The sequence below is a fragment of the Oncorhynchus keta genome, chromosome 21 (assembly GCF_023373465.1).
Source record: "Oncorhynchus keta strain PuntledgeMale-10-30-2019 chromosome 21, Oket_V2, whole genome shotgun sequence".
Lineage (NCBI taxonomy): Eukaryota > Metazoa > Chordata > Actinopteri > Salmoniformes > Salmonidae > Oncorhynchus > Oncorhynchus keta.
Genome location: NC_068441.1, coordinates 17219786 through 17234704, shown reverse-complemented (window position 1 = coordinate 17234704; position 14919 = coordinate 17219786). Strand labels below are relative to the sequence as shown.

Here is a 14919-nt window from a genome sequence, read left to right as displayed (position 1 = left end):
CTGGTATGTCTGAATTGCTGGAGGCCACATCTAGGGTTGCGAGACAGAATAGACTTGCTTTGGATATGCTTCTTGCCAGTAAGGGGGGTGTCTGTAAGATGTTCGGTGAACAATGTTGCACGTTTATTCCTAATAACACCAGTCCTGATGGTAGTATATCTAAGGCCCTTAGTGGGCTTGATGCACTATCTGCTGAGATGAGGACCATGGCGGGGGTGGAGGAGTCTGGACTGTTCTCTTGGTTGGGAGCCTGGTTTGGTAAGTACACTGGTATGGTGGTTACTGGATTTCTGACCCTAATTCTTGTATTTTTATTATTGATGTGTTGTGCTGCTTGCATCATACCGTGTTTTAAGAAGTCTGTTACAGATGTGGTGAAGGCTTCAGGCATGATGCCTTTGCTTGATGCTCCAGTTGGAGATGCTGATACTGAATCAAGCTTTCAGGGGAGGATGGGACTGACTGAGGATGACCCATGGTATGCTGTGGGTGAGGTAGTAGAATAAATATTACACCACTACAGTTCCTTCTTTTATATTTTTGTTTTATGATACGTTTTCTTTCCAGTATGTTTGTTCTCCCTGTTGTGAAGGTTTGGAGTCCCTGGGTGGCATGGAGCCCACCTGGTACAGGATAGGAGTAGCTGAGAGGACCAGATGGTTTATAATAATGCTTTGCTCTGCTTTACTCTGTTTTCCATGACCAAAGTTTTATCCTATATCTTACATGTCAATAAACAAAGTTTTATCCTGTTTTTGATAAGTGACACCCTTATGGGTGTCAAAAGGGGGAGACAAAAGCATATATCACTTGTTGATTTATTTTTTCTTTATATTTTTCTTGGTTGATTTTTCATTTCTTCTGTAAAAAATGTTTTTTAAATGTTTTATTAATAATAAACTTTGTATTATTTTCATGAAATGCTATTTTCATGAGATGAGTGATACCCTTGTGGGTGTCAAAAGGGGGAATCAAAAACTCCAGTTTATATATATGTTAATCAACAAAGGGATGAGCATCACTTCATATATTTACAAAATAAAGGTTTAAAGTTCCTGGGTTCATCAGCAACCTAGTATATCGGATGGTGTGGTTACACCACACAGGGGTGTAAAAAGGGGGATTATGAGGATTCTGTGTTATGCACTATAACCCGTTACCATATATGTGATTGAATATTATCTGCCGTTGGCTTGTGTGGATGTATGTTTGTGTTATGCAACATAGCTGACTTGAAACATTGTTAACCGTTTCAGGGCCATGGGCCTTTCTCATGATGGAAAAATACAGAATAACATCAAGGAACTGTGCAATGAGTTGGGGGGTGGCACATTCAGAACGTAGCGTTGCGAGAACAAACGGTATTTTGTTAGATAACAGGAGCCAGGTGCGAGATAACGGTATCAAGCATGAGCGCATAGATATTCTTCACAGCAACAGTTACATCTATCAACTGGAGCGCCCGGAGGCAGGGACCAGCTCTGCGCCAACAATCAACGATAGGCTGGGTGAGTCTAAACCACGCCCAATCTCTACTCTGACAGGCCGGCTCGGAAGCAGGAACTATTTCTGTCAAGAGTATATTTATAATATCTTTGTCAAGAACAAGTCAGTTCTCTGTTTGCCCTGCGAGGTGGGACAGAGAGCCCGTATATACGAAAATTGCATTTACCACTTATTGCTTAGCTAATAAAAAATACATAGTATACAATCGGTGACTCAGTGTCATACTTATCCTGATACCAGATTCGAATTGACGCAACCCTAACATTATTGATGATGGAAGTTGATTTGTAGATCAGTCAGTAGGCAGTCAGTCGCCTGCAATGACGAAGAAGCCGTTGACATTAATTGAACAGCGAGTGGGGTGCATCACTTTCTCTTCCGTCACTGGGTGTACTACATGTTTCAGGGCTGCTAACCTTGATCCTGGAAGCAGTAAGCAATTTTGTTACAGTATTTAAAATAATGCCTACCACTAATGTCTTATATTCACAGAATACCTGTTTGAAAATGAGTGTAGACGTGTGTCACTGTAGTCATGCACAGGTTTCCAATCCTATTATTGGAGGTTGAAGGTTCTTTTAAAATAACATGTCTAATCCAGCGAATTGGCAATGATTCAATTGATTTAATCCTGTTTGCAGGATTGGGATTCATTATAGCTGCTTTTGGTCACTGAACCCTGCTCCCATGTTTCATGAGCTGAAATAAAATATCCCCAAAATGTTCCACAGGCACAAAAATATTATTTCTCTCAAATGGTGTGTACAAATTTGTTTACATCCCTGTTAGTCAGCCTTTCTCCTTTGCCAAGATAATCATCCCACCTGACAGGTGTGGCATATCAAGAAGTTGATTAAACAGCATTACATAGGTGCACCTTGTGCTTAGGACAATAAAAGGCCACTCTAAAATGTGCAGTTTTGTGACACAACACAATGCCACATGTCTCAGGTTGAGGGAGTGTGCAATTGGAATGCTGACTGCAGGAATGTCTACCAGAGCTATTGCCAGGTAATTGAATGTTAATTTCTCTACCATAAGCCACCTCCAACATCACTTTAGAGAATTTGGCAGTATGTCCGACCAGCCTCACAACCGAAGACCACGTGTAACCATGCCAGCCCAGGACCTCCACATCCGGCTTCGTCACCTGCAGGATCGTCTGAGACCAGCCACCCGTACAGCTGATGAAAAAGAGGACTATTTCTGTCTGTAATGAAGCCTTTTTGTGGGGAAGAACTCAATTCTGGGCCTGGTTCCCCAGTGGGTGGGCCTATGCCTTCCCAGGTTTACGCCCCTGCCCAGTCACGTGAACCTATAGTCCCAAATCCATATAATTGTTTTGAATTGACTGATTTCCTTATATGAAAATCATTGAAATTGTTGCATTTATATTATTGTTCTGTATAATTATAAAGTTAGTCTACTAACTAAATTGAGCAAGATTTAGGGCTCTATTCAATCCGCATTGCAGAAATTCAGCTTTACGTGATTGACATTTAAAGGCAATGTTTCAGCTTTAGCAGAGACAGTATTCACGGTAAACACGGCATATGTTGGCTCAATTTGAAATTACCTTTAAATTTATATCTGTGACGCTTCAATTTTACAGAGTGAATAGAGCCCTAAATTGTGTAATTTAAAAAAAAAAAAGTATACTACAATAGCATTACCATTTTTGTTCCCTAGGCAGCCACTAGTTCCCTATATCAAACGCCCACTAGAGGTGGCCTAGGCTAGGCCTTTTTGCTGACATCCTGCAAATAAATCCCATCTGTATTGTGCAGTTTATCATAAGGAAAACAGATATATGCATTACTGTATTCAGTTACTGATGGTGTCTCGGGTTACTGTCATATAGCTCCACATTACATTCTCCCATCAGAGATATGCTTTAAACATGAAACTAAAGCCAAACAGAGATCCTCATACACTGTTAGAACAGAGTAGCCTACATCGCAAAAGGTTAACAGTGAATGGCAGCGGTACTATTGCTAAGAGAGATCATTCATTGGTTGACAACATGGTATCAATTTGCAGGGCTCAAAGCACATTAGAATCTGAAACCAAATACAAAAACACATTCACTCAAATAATCTCCTAAATGGTGACTTTTATTGTGAAAAATCAAGTAAACCCAGTTTCTCTGTAGTGCTTTGTGTGCAACATTCATTGAAAGTGTCCTTGAACATCCATGTAATGGAACGTGGGAGAAGTCATATTTTAGTCACTTCAACACCCAATAGAACAGGGCTCTCCAACCCTGTTCATGGAGAGCTACTTACTGTCCTGTAGGTTTTCACTCCATACCTAATCTGATTTTAATAATTAGCTGGTTGATAAACTGAATCAGGTGAGCTACAACTGGGGTTGGAGTGAAAACCTACAGGAAGGTAGCTCTCCTGGAACAGGGTTGGAGAGCTCTGCACTAAAACCATGCCCCAGACCCATACCTCTTACATGTCAAAGGCGTTGGAAAGTCCCAGCAAGAACAGGCAACATATACTGCCCTACAAAGGAAAAATGCAGAAACTATGTATTTTTCTTACTGCAAAATCTGTCTTCAGTCTTTTTCTGTCTAGAGACAGCAATTTCTGATACACCATTATATATTCTGATCAATTGACTTGTGTGAGGAAACGAAATACCACATTAATCAGAAAACATACCTGGCCATTACAATAGATCAAAGATTTTTGACCAACTTCGTAGTTACTGCATTTTGCCTTTGTAGGGCAGTATAGGCGACCACACAAACACGACCCTGACCCAGAGTATTTCATTGTAAGACAAGATTTCTAGTGCTGATACATGTTCTATAAATAACAAGTCACAAGTTTTCTGAAAGGGACACTTTGGTATCTGTATATGACCAGCTGACAAAAGCTAATTTTTAAACATTTTGTTTAGTAAAATGGGAATAGATGTGTGAGATCTTTTAGACTGTATTAGTAGTCTGATGGGGGAAAAAAAAAAAAAAAAATCACCAGCATTTCACCATTACACTGGTCTCTGCCAACAAAAATAATGGGATGAATCTTTTTGCCAGTAACATTACCAACCACGTGAAGAAAAGTCAGAATTCATGTTTAAAGGGTTCAATTATCTATATCAACGTCTTCTACACTCCGTTTCAATAGCAAGGGTTGCCAAGAAACCCAACATTGAATTGCAATGAATTCTACATCGGGCAAAAATGAGCATTTGAATCAGAAAGTTTCCTGTCACGACATCTACAAGCCAGAATGTTGAATAAAATGATATTTTAACGTACTTTACCGGTTGTCGGTGCGATTTGTTCTTTGGTGGTAGGAATGTGAGACAATATATATCCACAGGACTGTATTATTACATAAGCTTTTCAAAGCACTGGTAGTGAGTTCAGATATCTATCACCTGAAGCATGCACAGAACCATGTAAACACATGCATGAGCTTGGCAAGTATGCATGCATCTTGTACAGGCATTTTTATTTTGTGCGCATGCTTCAGGTGATAGAAATCTGAACCCACTACCAGTGCTTTGAAAAGTTTATGTAATTATACTTTACTGTGGAATATAGCCTCACATTGCTGCCGCCAAAAGGACCAACCGCATGGACAACCAGTAAAGTATGTAAAAATATAATTTTATTCAACATTCTGGCTGGTAGAGGTCGTGGGAAGAAACATTCCTGATTAAAACAGTCATTTCTGCCCAACGTAGAATTCAATGCAATTCAACATCGGGTTTCCAGGTAAGAGCAAGGCCGTGGTGGCTTTCATTGGTGAAAGTATAATAAAGAGTCACAGTCTTCCTCTGACATGCATTTAGATTTAACATACATAGTTCAACATGACAACACTTGGTGGTCGTCACAATAGTCCAACAATATGAGTGAGGGTAATGGGGGATAAAAGCAAAAAACACGATCATGAAGTGAATGTTGAGATGCAAAGCACATTGTGTAGACATTACCTGAACTGCAAATGTAAGATTCATCCCTTAGATTTACATTATACATCATAAAGTCTATTCATCTATCAATTTCAAGATTAAAAGCTCCAAAATACAACAATTCAAATGTTATGTTCATTAAAAAGAATTACACCATATAAAATACACAAAAAATTAAGAAAAACCAATCTCACTATAGGTAATGCCAAGGCCTTTTAATGGCAGAGTGCCATGGCATAATAATAATTGCATTAAATATTTATGTTTCACACCAAGATGCAGACACCTCACACTGTATAAAATAACTAATTCAGCAATAGCCTACATTTGGAAAATAAGCTTGTCACAGCACCATTGAAGAATTTAGGGTTGTATTGACCTATAAGGAATCTAGCTAAACTCCGCTATTATCTAATATTAAAGTCATTGCCACTGTAAAACAACGAAAAAACACCTTTTCTACCAAGTAACTGGGTTTATATTTGATCTTTTGCCGTTACTGTACTGGTGAGGCATCTACAAACAAAACCTTTTAAATTAATATTGTTATTGATGTGTAAAACCAAACGTGTATCATGCCACAATGGCCCCAGAAAAAGATTTCTGATTTCTGTGGTAGTACTGAAGAGTCTAGCCATACTAAACCTTTTATGCCACAAGTCAACTGTCAAAGTAAGGCATTTTCAGGCATCTCCAGTTCTGTTAAGAAAGCTTTCTGCTCCATTAGTGTCGACAAACTGAACACATGCTACATTGCTGAGCAACAACACTTCAACGAACAATCACCCACTGTGTACTGGGTGAGACTAAAAATGTCCCCAAAACAATTGTACAGAATATTTTTCATGAGCTCATAACCTTGCAGTAAAGTAGCCTGTGAGCTGACAGCTGTAGTTGTAATACTGAACAGGTAAGACTGAACACAGTGTCTGATGCTGGATCAAGTGAGGTAGAGGATCATACAGACACACAGCGTTGTAAGATATGGGGGTTTGTGGTGGTTGTGAGGAAGTGCTCTGACTCACACCTCTCCAAAGTTGGCATGGCCTGTCTCCTTGGCATGTTCCCGGGCCTCCTTCTGTCCTACTAGGCCTGTCTGACACACCAGGCAGCGCAGGGCAAAGCGGTTGACGTCTGTAAACTGCCGCTTCCTTCGCGCCTCATCCGCCAGCTCCAGGGCCTGGGCCAGGATGATGTCGTCTGTGGTGGAGAAGATGGTCTGGGGTGGAGCGTCGGAGCCGGGCGTCTCCTTTTGCAGTGGGTCGTAGTGGATGCCGTCGTAGATGAGCAGCACGCGTTTGTGGTAGCCAGCATCCTCACCAAATCGATCCACACGCACAGTCTGCGTGTCCACTACACAGATCTCACATTGGTGGAACTTAGACAGGATGGACACCTCGATGGCTCCACCCCAGGTGTCGTCACGTCTGATCCAGGTGCAGTACTCCTCGTTGGTCTTTCCCAACACCGCCTCAGAGTAAGCCATGGGGTTGCTGGACACAATCTGGGTGATGAGGCCTCGCATCTCGGGGGCACAAGCTGGGTCGTATACCCCTCCCTCTACCACGTAGGAGACACTGGTGAACAGGCAGGAGTTGTCTGCTGGAACGACCCGTCTGGCCAGCACCGGGGGAAACTCCAGACGGGGTCCCTTGGTTACAGCTGAATTTGTGGTCTGGGTCTTCATCTTGTTCTTCTCCTCCTCAACAATGAGAGTGTCTCCTGCAACAAATGTGTCATTTAAAAAAAAATCAAATGCAGCCATAACATAGCAGGGTGAAGTCTATCCAGCTGTGTGAAAGGAACATTTGATTTATTCAAGTAAGAAGAGACACCATAGCCTACCTGATTTGATAGGGTAGTCCCTTAGGTGAGCATCTCTGTTTCGGAGGTCCAAGCTGGAGGGAGGGTAGCCAACCATGAGCTTCTGTACATCACAGGGAATACCAGTCAGCTCCTCTACCTTGCTCTTCAGCTCCTGCACACTGGACTGGTGGGTCAGGCCCTGCATTATGTGGCTCCCATTTTTGGTCTTACAACGCAAACGCAACATCCTGGGGGTCCTTAAACTGTGGGAGGAAAAAACACCATTCAACAAGGGATCATCTTCAGTTGTTAGCCACCTACAAGCCTGTGAAGTGTATGCTAGTTTATTCAGGCCAAGGAACCTTAAAGCTAGACTTACTTACATTTCTAATGAAAAAGTTATTTGTTTCAGATCACACCATGCTGATGACACTTTGGTGGAGCTAAACAAGTGGCTAAACTGCTGATCACAGCAGTGAGAGCAAAACAACTGACTGCAACAATTTCTTTGTCCTGCCACTCCCAAGAGTATTTCTGTTTTAGCAGCAGTCACCAGTTAGCAAGTTAGCTAGCTAGCTAGCTAGCATGTTATGGACACCTTCTTCTTCTGCTAGCTACAATACTAGACGAGCTGGCTATCTGGCTTCAATTAAAATGGTAAACTCAAACTGTCTAGCTACACACAAGCACAGATATTTATGAATGAGCAATATCATTGATGAACTGATTGGTAGTTAGCTAGCTAGCTTGACAACTAGCTACCATAAACAGCTAACGTTACTAAGCTAGCTGGCTAAACTGTTCAAATCAAATTGTATTGGTCACATATATTTATCAGATGTTATTGCGGGTGTAGCGAAATGCTTGTGTTCCTAGCTTCAACAGTGAAATATCTACAACTCACAACAATACACACATATCTAAAAGTAAACTAATGGAATTAAGAAATATATAAATATGGTACTTTACACTAACTAACGACATTGCAGCCTTGCTTTACATAACTAGCTTCATAGATACCAATGCTACGTAATGAACCTGTTTAATTAATAATTGGACCTTTATTTAGTTGCTTACCTGATGAAAAGTGTTACCCTGCGGCGGCGCGAACAATCAATATCCAATGACAGTCTCTAATGTGTACAACGTCACATCTGCGTCGTTCGTAACGTTGTTTCTCTACACAAATATGACGTATACACAAGCTTGTTTTCTTTTGGCATGAAGAGATGATTGATTCATTTTATTATCAATTAAAAATCAAATCAAATCCTATTGGACGCATACACATACATACAGTATTTAGTAGATGTTGTTGCGGAAGTAGGGACATGCTTGTGCTTCTAGCTCCAACAGTGTAGTCATATCTAACAGCACACAACAATACACACAAATCTAAAAAGTAAAATAATGGAATTAAGAAATATAGAAGGTAATGGTGGTATACGGAAGATAGCCCTATTTGGTAAAATACCAAGTCCATATTATGGCAAGAACAGCTCAAATAAGCAAAGAGAAATTACAGTCCATCATTACTTTAAGAAGGTCAGTCAATACAGAAACATTTCAAGAACTTTGAAAGTTTCTTCAATTGCAGTCGCAAAAACCATCAAGCGATATGATGAAACTGGTTCTCATGAGGACCGCCACAGGAAAGTAAAACCCAGAGTTACCTCTGCTGCAGAGGATGAATTCATTAGTTTAACTGCACCTCAGATTGCAGCCCAAATAAATGCTTCACAGAGTTCAAGTAACAGACACATCTCAACATCAACTGTTCAGACGAGACTGCGTGAATTTCTGCAAAAAAAACTACTAAAGGACACCAATAATAAGAAGAGACTTGCTTGGGCCAAGAGACACGATCAATAGACATTAAACTGGTGGAAATCTTTCCTTTGGTCTGATGAGTCCAAATTTGAGATTTTTGGTTCCAACCGCCATGTCTTTGTGAGACAGAGTAGGTGAACAGATGATCTCCGCATGTGTAGTTCCCACTGTAAATCATGGAGAATTAGTTGTGATGGTGTGGGGGTGCTTTGCTGGTTACACGGTCTGTGATTTAATTAGAATTCAAGGCACACTTAACTAGCATGGCTACCACAGCATTCTGCAGCAATACGCCATCCCATCTGGTTTGCACTTAGTGGGACTATCATTTGTTTTTCAACAGGATGATGATCCAAAACACCTCCAGGCTCTGTAAGGGCTATTTGACCAAGAACGAGAGTGATGGAGTGCTGTATCAGATGACCTGGCCTCCACAATCACCTGACCTCAACCCAATTGAGATGGTTTGGGATGAGTTGAACCGCAGAGTGAAGGTAAGGCAGCCAACAAGTACATATGTGGGAACTCCTTCAAGACTGTTGGGAAAGCATTCCAGGTGAAGCTGGTTGAGAGAATGCCAAGAGTGTGTGAAGCTGTCATTAAGGAAAAGGCTGGCTACTTTGAAGAATCTCAAATATAAATTATATTTGGATTTGTTTAACACTTTTTGGTTACTAAATGATTCCATATGTGTTATTTCATGGTTTTGATGTCTTCACTATTATTCTACAATGTACAAAAAAAAAAACTTGAATTAGTAGATGTGTCCAAACTTTTGACTGGTACTGTATATATACACAGTATATGATGGGATTTATAGACATTATAGACAGTATATGGATAGAATATGTAGTATATCTGAAGAATACGTAGAGTAGAATAGTATACAGCAATAGTTAAATAGGATAGGCCTCGACTAGAAATCTGAATATACAGTACATACAGTACATATTAAGTGGGTAAAACAGTATGTAGACATTACTAAAGTCACCAGTGTTCCATTATTAAAGTATTCCATGACTTTGTTCATAGGGCAGCAGCTTCGAAGGTGCAGGGTTGAGTAACTGGGTGGTAGCTGGCTAGTGACAGTGACTAAAGTTCAGGGCATGATACTGGGCGGAGGCCGGCTAGTGGTAACTATTTAACAGTCTGATGTCCTTGAGATGGAAGCTGTTTTTCAGTCTCTCAGTCCCAGCTTTGATGCATCCATACTGACTTCGCCTTCTCAATGGTAGCGGGGTAAACAGGCTGTGGCTTGGGTGGCTGAGGCCCTTGATGATCTTCTTGGCCTTTCTGTGACACCGGGTGTTGTAGATGTCCTGGAGAGCATGCAGTGTGCCCCCGGGGATGCGTTGGGCAGACCGCACCACCCTCTGGAGAGCCCTGCCGTTGCGGACAGTGCAGTTGCCATATCAGGCAGTGATACAGCCTCACAGAATGCTCTCAATGGTGGTCCTGTAGAAGCAAGTGAGGGTCCAGGGACCAAGCCAAATGTCTTCAGCCTCTTGCGGTTGATAAGACTCTGTTCCATTTCAGATTGTTAGTGATTCGTACGTCGAGGAAAGTTTCATCTTCTCCACTGCAGCCCCATTGGGGGCGTGCTCTCTCTGTTGTCTCCTGAAGTCCACGATCAGCTCTTTAGTTGTGTTGACATTGAGAACACACAGGCTGCGATAACACAGGCAGACCAATTCTGATATTTGTTCCACTAATTAGTCTTTTGAACAATCATATCAGATCTTTTCAATTTTTCAGAGATGATCTGATTCATCATAAGACCAATTAGTGAGAAAAAAGTATTCACACAGTTTAACATTTCTAAAACGTGACAGGGATATCACTTCAAAATCAGAGACTTGTTTCCATTGTGGAAATTGTGGATGGATCCAGCTATGATACCAAGTCTCTTTTAAAAATAAATGTTAACTGTGACAGTTTATTAGGTACACCCATCTAGTACCAGGTCGGAACCCCCTTCGCCTCCAGAACAGCCTGAGTTTTTCAAGGAATAGTAATGTTGCACAATTAGTATCAAGGGACCTAACATGTGCCAGGAAAACATTCCACATACCATTAGACCATCGCCACAGCCTGTACCATTGACACTAGGCAGGATGGGGCCATGGGCTCCTGCTGTTTAAGACAAATCCTGACTCTACCATCAGTGTTATGCATCATGAACCAGGATTGGTCGGACCAGGCAATGTTTTTCCACTCCTCGATTGCGTGCCCACTGGAACTACTTCTTGTTTTTAGCTGATAGGACTGGTCATCATGGATTACAGGTAAATCCGCACCGAGCTAAAGGCTAGAGCTGCCGCTTTCAAGGAGCGGCACACTAATCCGTACGCTTATTAGAAATCTCGCTATGACCGCAGACGAACCATCAAACAGGCAAAGTGTCAATACAGGACTAAGATTGAATTCTACTACACCGGCTCTGACACTTGTTGGATGTGGCAGGGCTTGAACATTTTTACGGACTACAAAGGGAAACTGAGCCACGAGCTGCCCAGTGAAGCGAGCCTACCAGACGAGCTAAATGCCTTTCATGCTAGCTTCAAGGCAAGAAACAGTAAAGCATGCATGAGAGCACCAACTGTTCCGGACGACTGAGTGATCACATTCTCTGTAGCCGATGTGAGCAAGACCTTTAAACAGGTATACATTCACAAAGCTGCGGGTCCAGACGGATTACCAGGACGTGTACTCAAAGCATGCACGGACCAACTGGCAAGTGTCTTCAATTAAATTTTCAACCCCTCCCTGACCGAGTCTGTAATACCAACATGTTTCAAACAGATGAACCATCCTGACCGGTTGCATCACGCCTGGTATGGCAACTGCTCGGCATCTGACCGTAAGGTGCTACAGAGGGTAGTGCGTATCTCCCAGTACATCCTGGGGCCAAGCTTCCTGACATTCAGGACCTATAGACCTGGAGGTGTCAGAGGAAAGCCCCAAAAAATTGTCAATGACTCCAGTCACCCAAGTCATAGACTGTTCTCTCTGATACCGCATGGCAAGTGGTACAGTAGTGCCAAGTCTTGGACCAAAAGTGTCCTTAACAGCTTCTACCCCCAAGCCATAAGACTGCTGAACAATTAATCAAATAGCCACCCAGACTATTTACATTGACCCCCACCCCCTTTGTTATTACACTGCTGCTACTCGCTGTTTATTATATATGCATAGTCACTTTACAAATTACCTCGACGAACCTGTACCCACACACATTGACTCGGTACCGGTACCCCATTTATATAGCCTCATTATTGTTATGTAACTTTGTTACTTTTTAATTTTATTTTTGGACTTTAGTTTATTTATTAAATATTTTCTTAAGTCTACTTCTTGAACTACGTTGTTGGTTAAGGGCTTGTAAGTAAGCATTTAACGGTAAGGTCTACCATTAAACTACACCTGTTGTACTCTGTGCATGTGACAAATAAAATGTTATTTGATTTGCAGCAATAGCCCATCTGTGAGATGGACCAACGAGTTGTGCATTCTGAGATTCCATTCTGCAAAGCACTGTTGTACTGAGATGTTATTTGCCTATTTGCAGCCCGCTGTTAGCGTTCTTCTTCGACCTCTCTCATCAAGCCGTTTTCGCCCACAGGACTGCTGCTGACTGGATGTTTTTTGTTTGTCACAATATTCTCGGCAAACCCTAGACACTGTCATGCGTGAAAAGCCCAGCAGGCCGGTCGTTTCTGAGATACTGGAACCTGGACGCCTGGCACCGACACTCAAAATTGCCTAGGTCACTAATTTTGAACATTCTAAAGTTCGATCGAAAAGTAACTGTATGCCCCGATGCCTGTCTGCCTGCTTTATATAGCAAGCCATGGCCACGTGACTCACTGTCTGTACAGTCTGTATGTCAAGTACATACATCTGTCAAATACAAAGTACAGTGAAATACTAAAGCCTCATATAGTTAATATTCTGATAATGTATTTGAAGTGACATGACATGAGTTTTGTGTGTAGTGCTTGATAGTTATCTTGAGCCCTACTGTGCTGCCATCCTGTGTCAAGGCGTGTCACTTAACGATGTTCTGCTCAGTGGTCCAGACTTAAACAACACACTCTTGGGTGTCCTAATGCGTTTCCGCAAGGATTGCATTGCACTAACAGCAGATGTGCAACAAATGTTTTACTGTTTTGGTGTACGTGAGGATCACAGAGATTACTTAAGGTAATTAACTGCATGAGACGAGCAGCGCTACAGGGTGAGAAGGAACACGGGTCAGAACCCAAGCAATATGTAGTGAGGAACTTCTACGTCGATGATGGTCTGACATCAGTAGCTAGTACAGAAGAAGCTGTCAACATTCTAAGAAAAACACAAGCAATGTTAGCGGAGTCCAACATGAAACTACACAAGATTGCATCCAATAGCAAAACAGTTATGGAAGCCTTCCCTATGGAGGACCGCGCGAAAGACTTAAAAGATCTGGACCTAGGAATGGATCCTCTCCCCTTTCAACGGAGTCTGGGACTTTCTTGGAACCTGGAAACAGACAGCTTCTCATTCCAGGTGTCCCACAATGAGAAGCCTTTTACGCGGAGAGGCATCCTGTCCACAGTGAATAGTCTTTATGACCCCCTTGGGTTCGTGGCTCCAATAACAATGCAAGGTAAAGCCTTAATCAGAGAACTCTCTTCTGATCAGAGTGAGTGGGATGCCCCTCTTCCCACAGGAAAAGAAGAGGAATGGAAAATGTGGAAGGAATCTTTGATGGAGTTGGAACATATGAATATACAGCGGACCTACATCCCAGTCTCCTTGTCTACCACTCAAAGAAGAGAGCTACACATCTTCTCGGATGCCTCTACAGTAGCCATAGGAGCGGTAGCCTACCTGAGAGTTATTGACTCGGAAGGTCAATGCCATGTTGGATTTGTCATGGGGAAATCAAAATTGGCCCCTCGTCCGGCCCACACTATCCCACGCCTAGAACTGTGTGCGGCTTTGCTAGCTGTTGAGATGTATGAACTGATCAAAGACGAAATTGACATTGATATACATGCAGCCAAGTTCTACACAGACAGTAAGATAGTTCTCGGTTACATCCACAATGTCACCAAAAGATTCTATGTTTATGTTGCCAATAGGATAACTCGCATCAGGAAGTCAACCCATCCAGATCAGTGGTGCTATATAAACACTGATAGCAATCCAGCAGACCATGCAACCAGGCCCATACTTGCTGCGCTCTTAAAACACACTAGTTGGTTCTCAGGTCCACCGTTCCTGACCCAAACAAGCTCGAGTAAGCCTGAGAACATCAATTTTGACCTTGTAGAGCCTCACACAGATGCAGAGATTCGACCAGACGTCACTGTCTTTGCCTCTAAAGTTTCTGGAGCTCAACTCGGCTCTCATCGCTTTGAGAGGTTCTCAAGCTGGAAAACTCTCAATCGAGCCACAGCACGACTAATTCATGTTGCAAGATCCTTCCATGAAGGTGCAGACAACACCAGCTGCAGAGGCTGGCATGACTGTAATAAACCATGCGGTACAAGTGAGTTGTCACAAGCCAAAACAGCAATCATTCACTGTGTGCAACATGAAGCCTTCAGAGAGGAATTCAAATGCATTGAAAAAGGAAAACAGTGGAAGCAAGTCCAGTGTCTCGCTGACACCTTTTGGAAAAGGTGGAGACAGGAGTACCTGACAACGCTGCAGCGACGCAGAAAATGGACAGCAGAAAAGCCAAATGTAAAAGTGGGAGATGTTGTCTTATTGAAAGACAGTCAGGCACACAGAAATGACTGGCCAGTCGGGCTTGTGGTCAAAACCTTTCCCAGTACTGACAAAAAGGTTAGGAAA

General features: G+C 42.2%; 1 protein-coding gene across 3 annotated transcripts; it reads right to left on the bottom strand.

The window, feature by feature from the left end:
• Positions 1–3602: 3602 nt before the first annotated feature.
• LOC118400196 (ubiquitin thioesterase OTU1-like) lies at positions 3603–8453 on the bottom strand. 3 transcript variants are annotated; one of them, XM_035796791.2, is made up of 3 exons: positions 8326–8453; positions 7288–7511; positions 3603–7164 (listed from the first exon to the last, which is right to left on the bottom strand). In XM_035796791.2, exons 2-3 carry the CDS (start codon positions 7493–7495, stop codon positions 6464–6466), a joined length of 909 nt encoding a protein of 302 aa, XP_035652684.1. In that variant the 5' UTR covers positions 7496–7511; positions 8326–8453; the 3' UTR covers positions 3603–6463. The 3 variants fall into 3 exon arrangements, with proteins under 3 accessions (XP_035652684.1, XP_035652683.1, XP_035652685.1); XM_035796790.2 differs by lacking the exon at positions 8326–8453 and adding an exon at positions 7632–8295; XM_035796792.2 differs by lacking the exon at positions 8326–8453 and adding an exon at positions 8218–8269.
• Positions 8454–14919: the final 6466 nt, after the last annotated feature.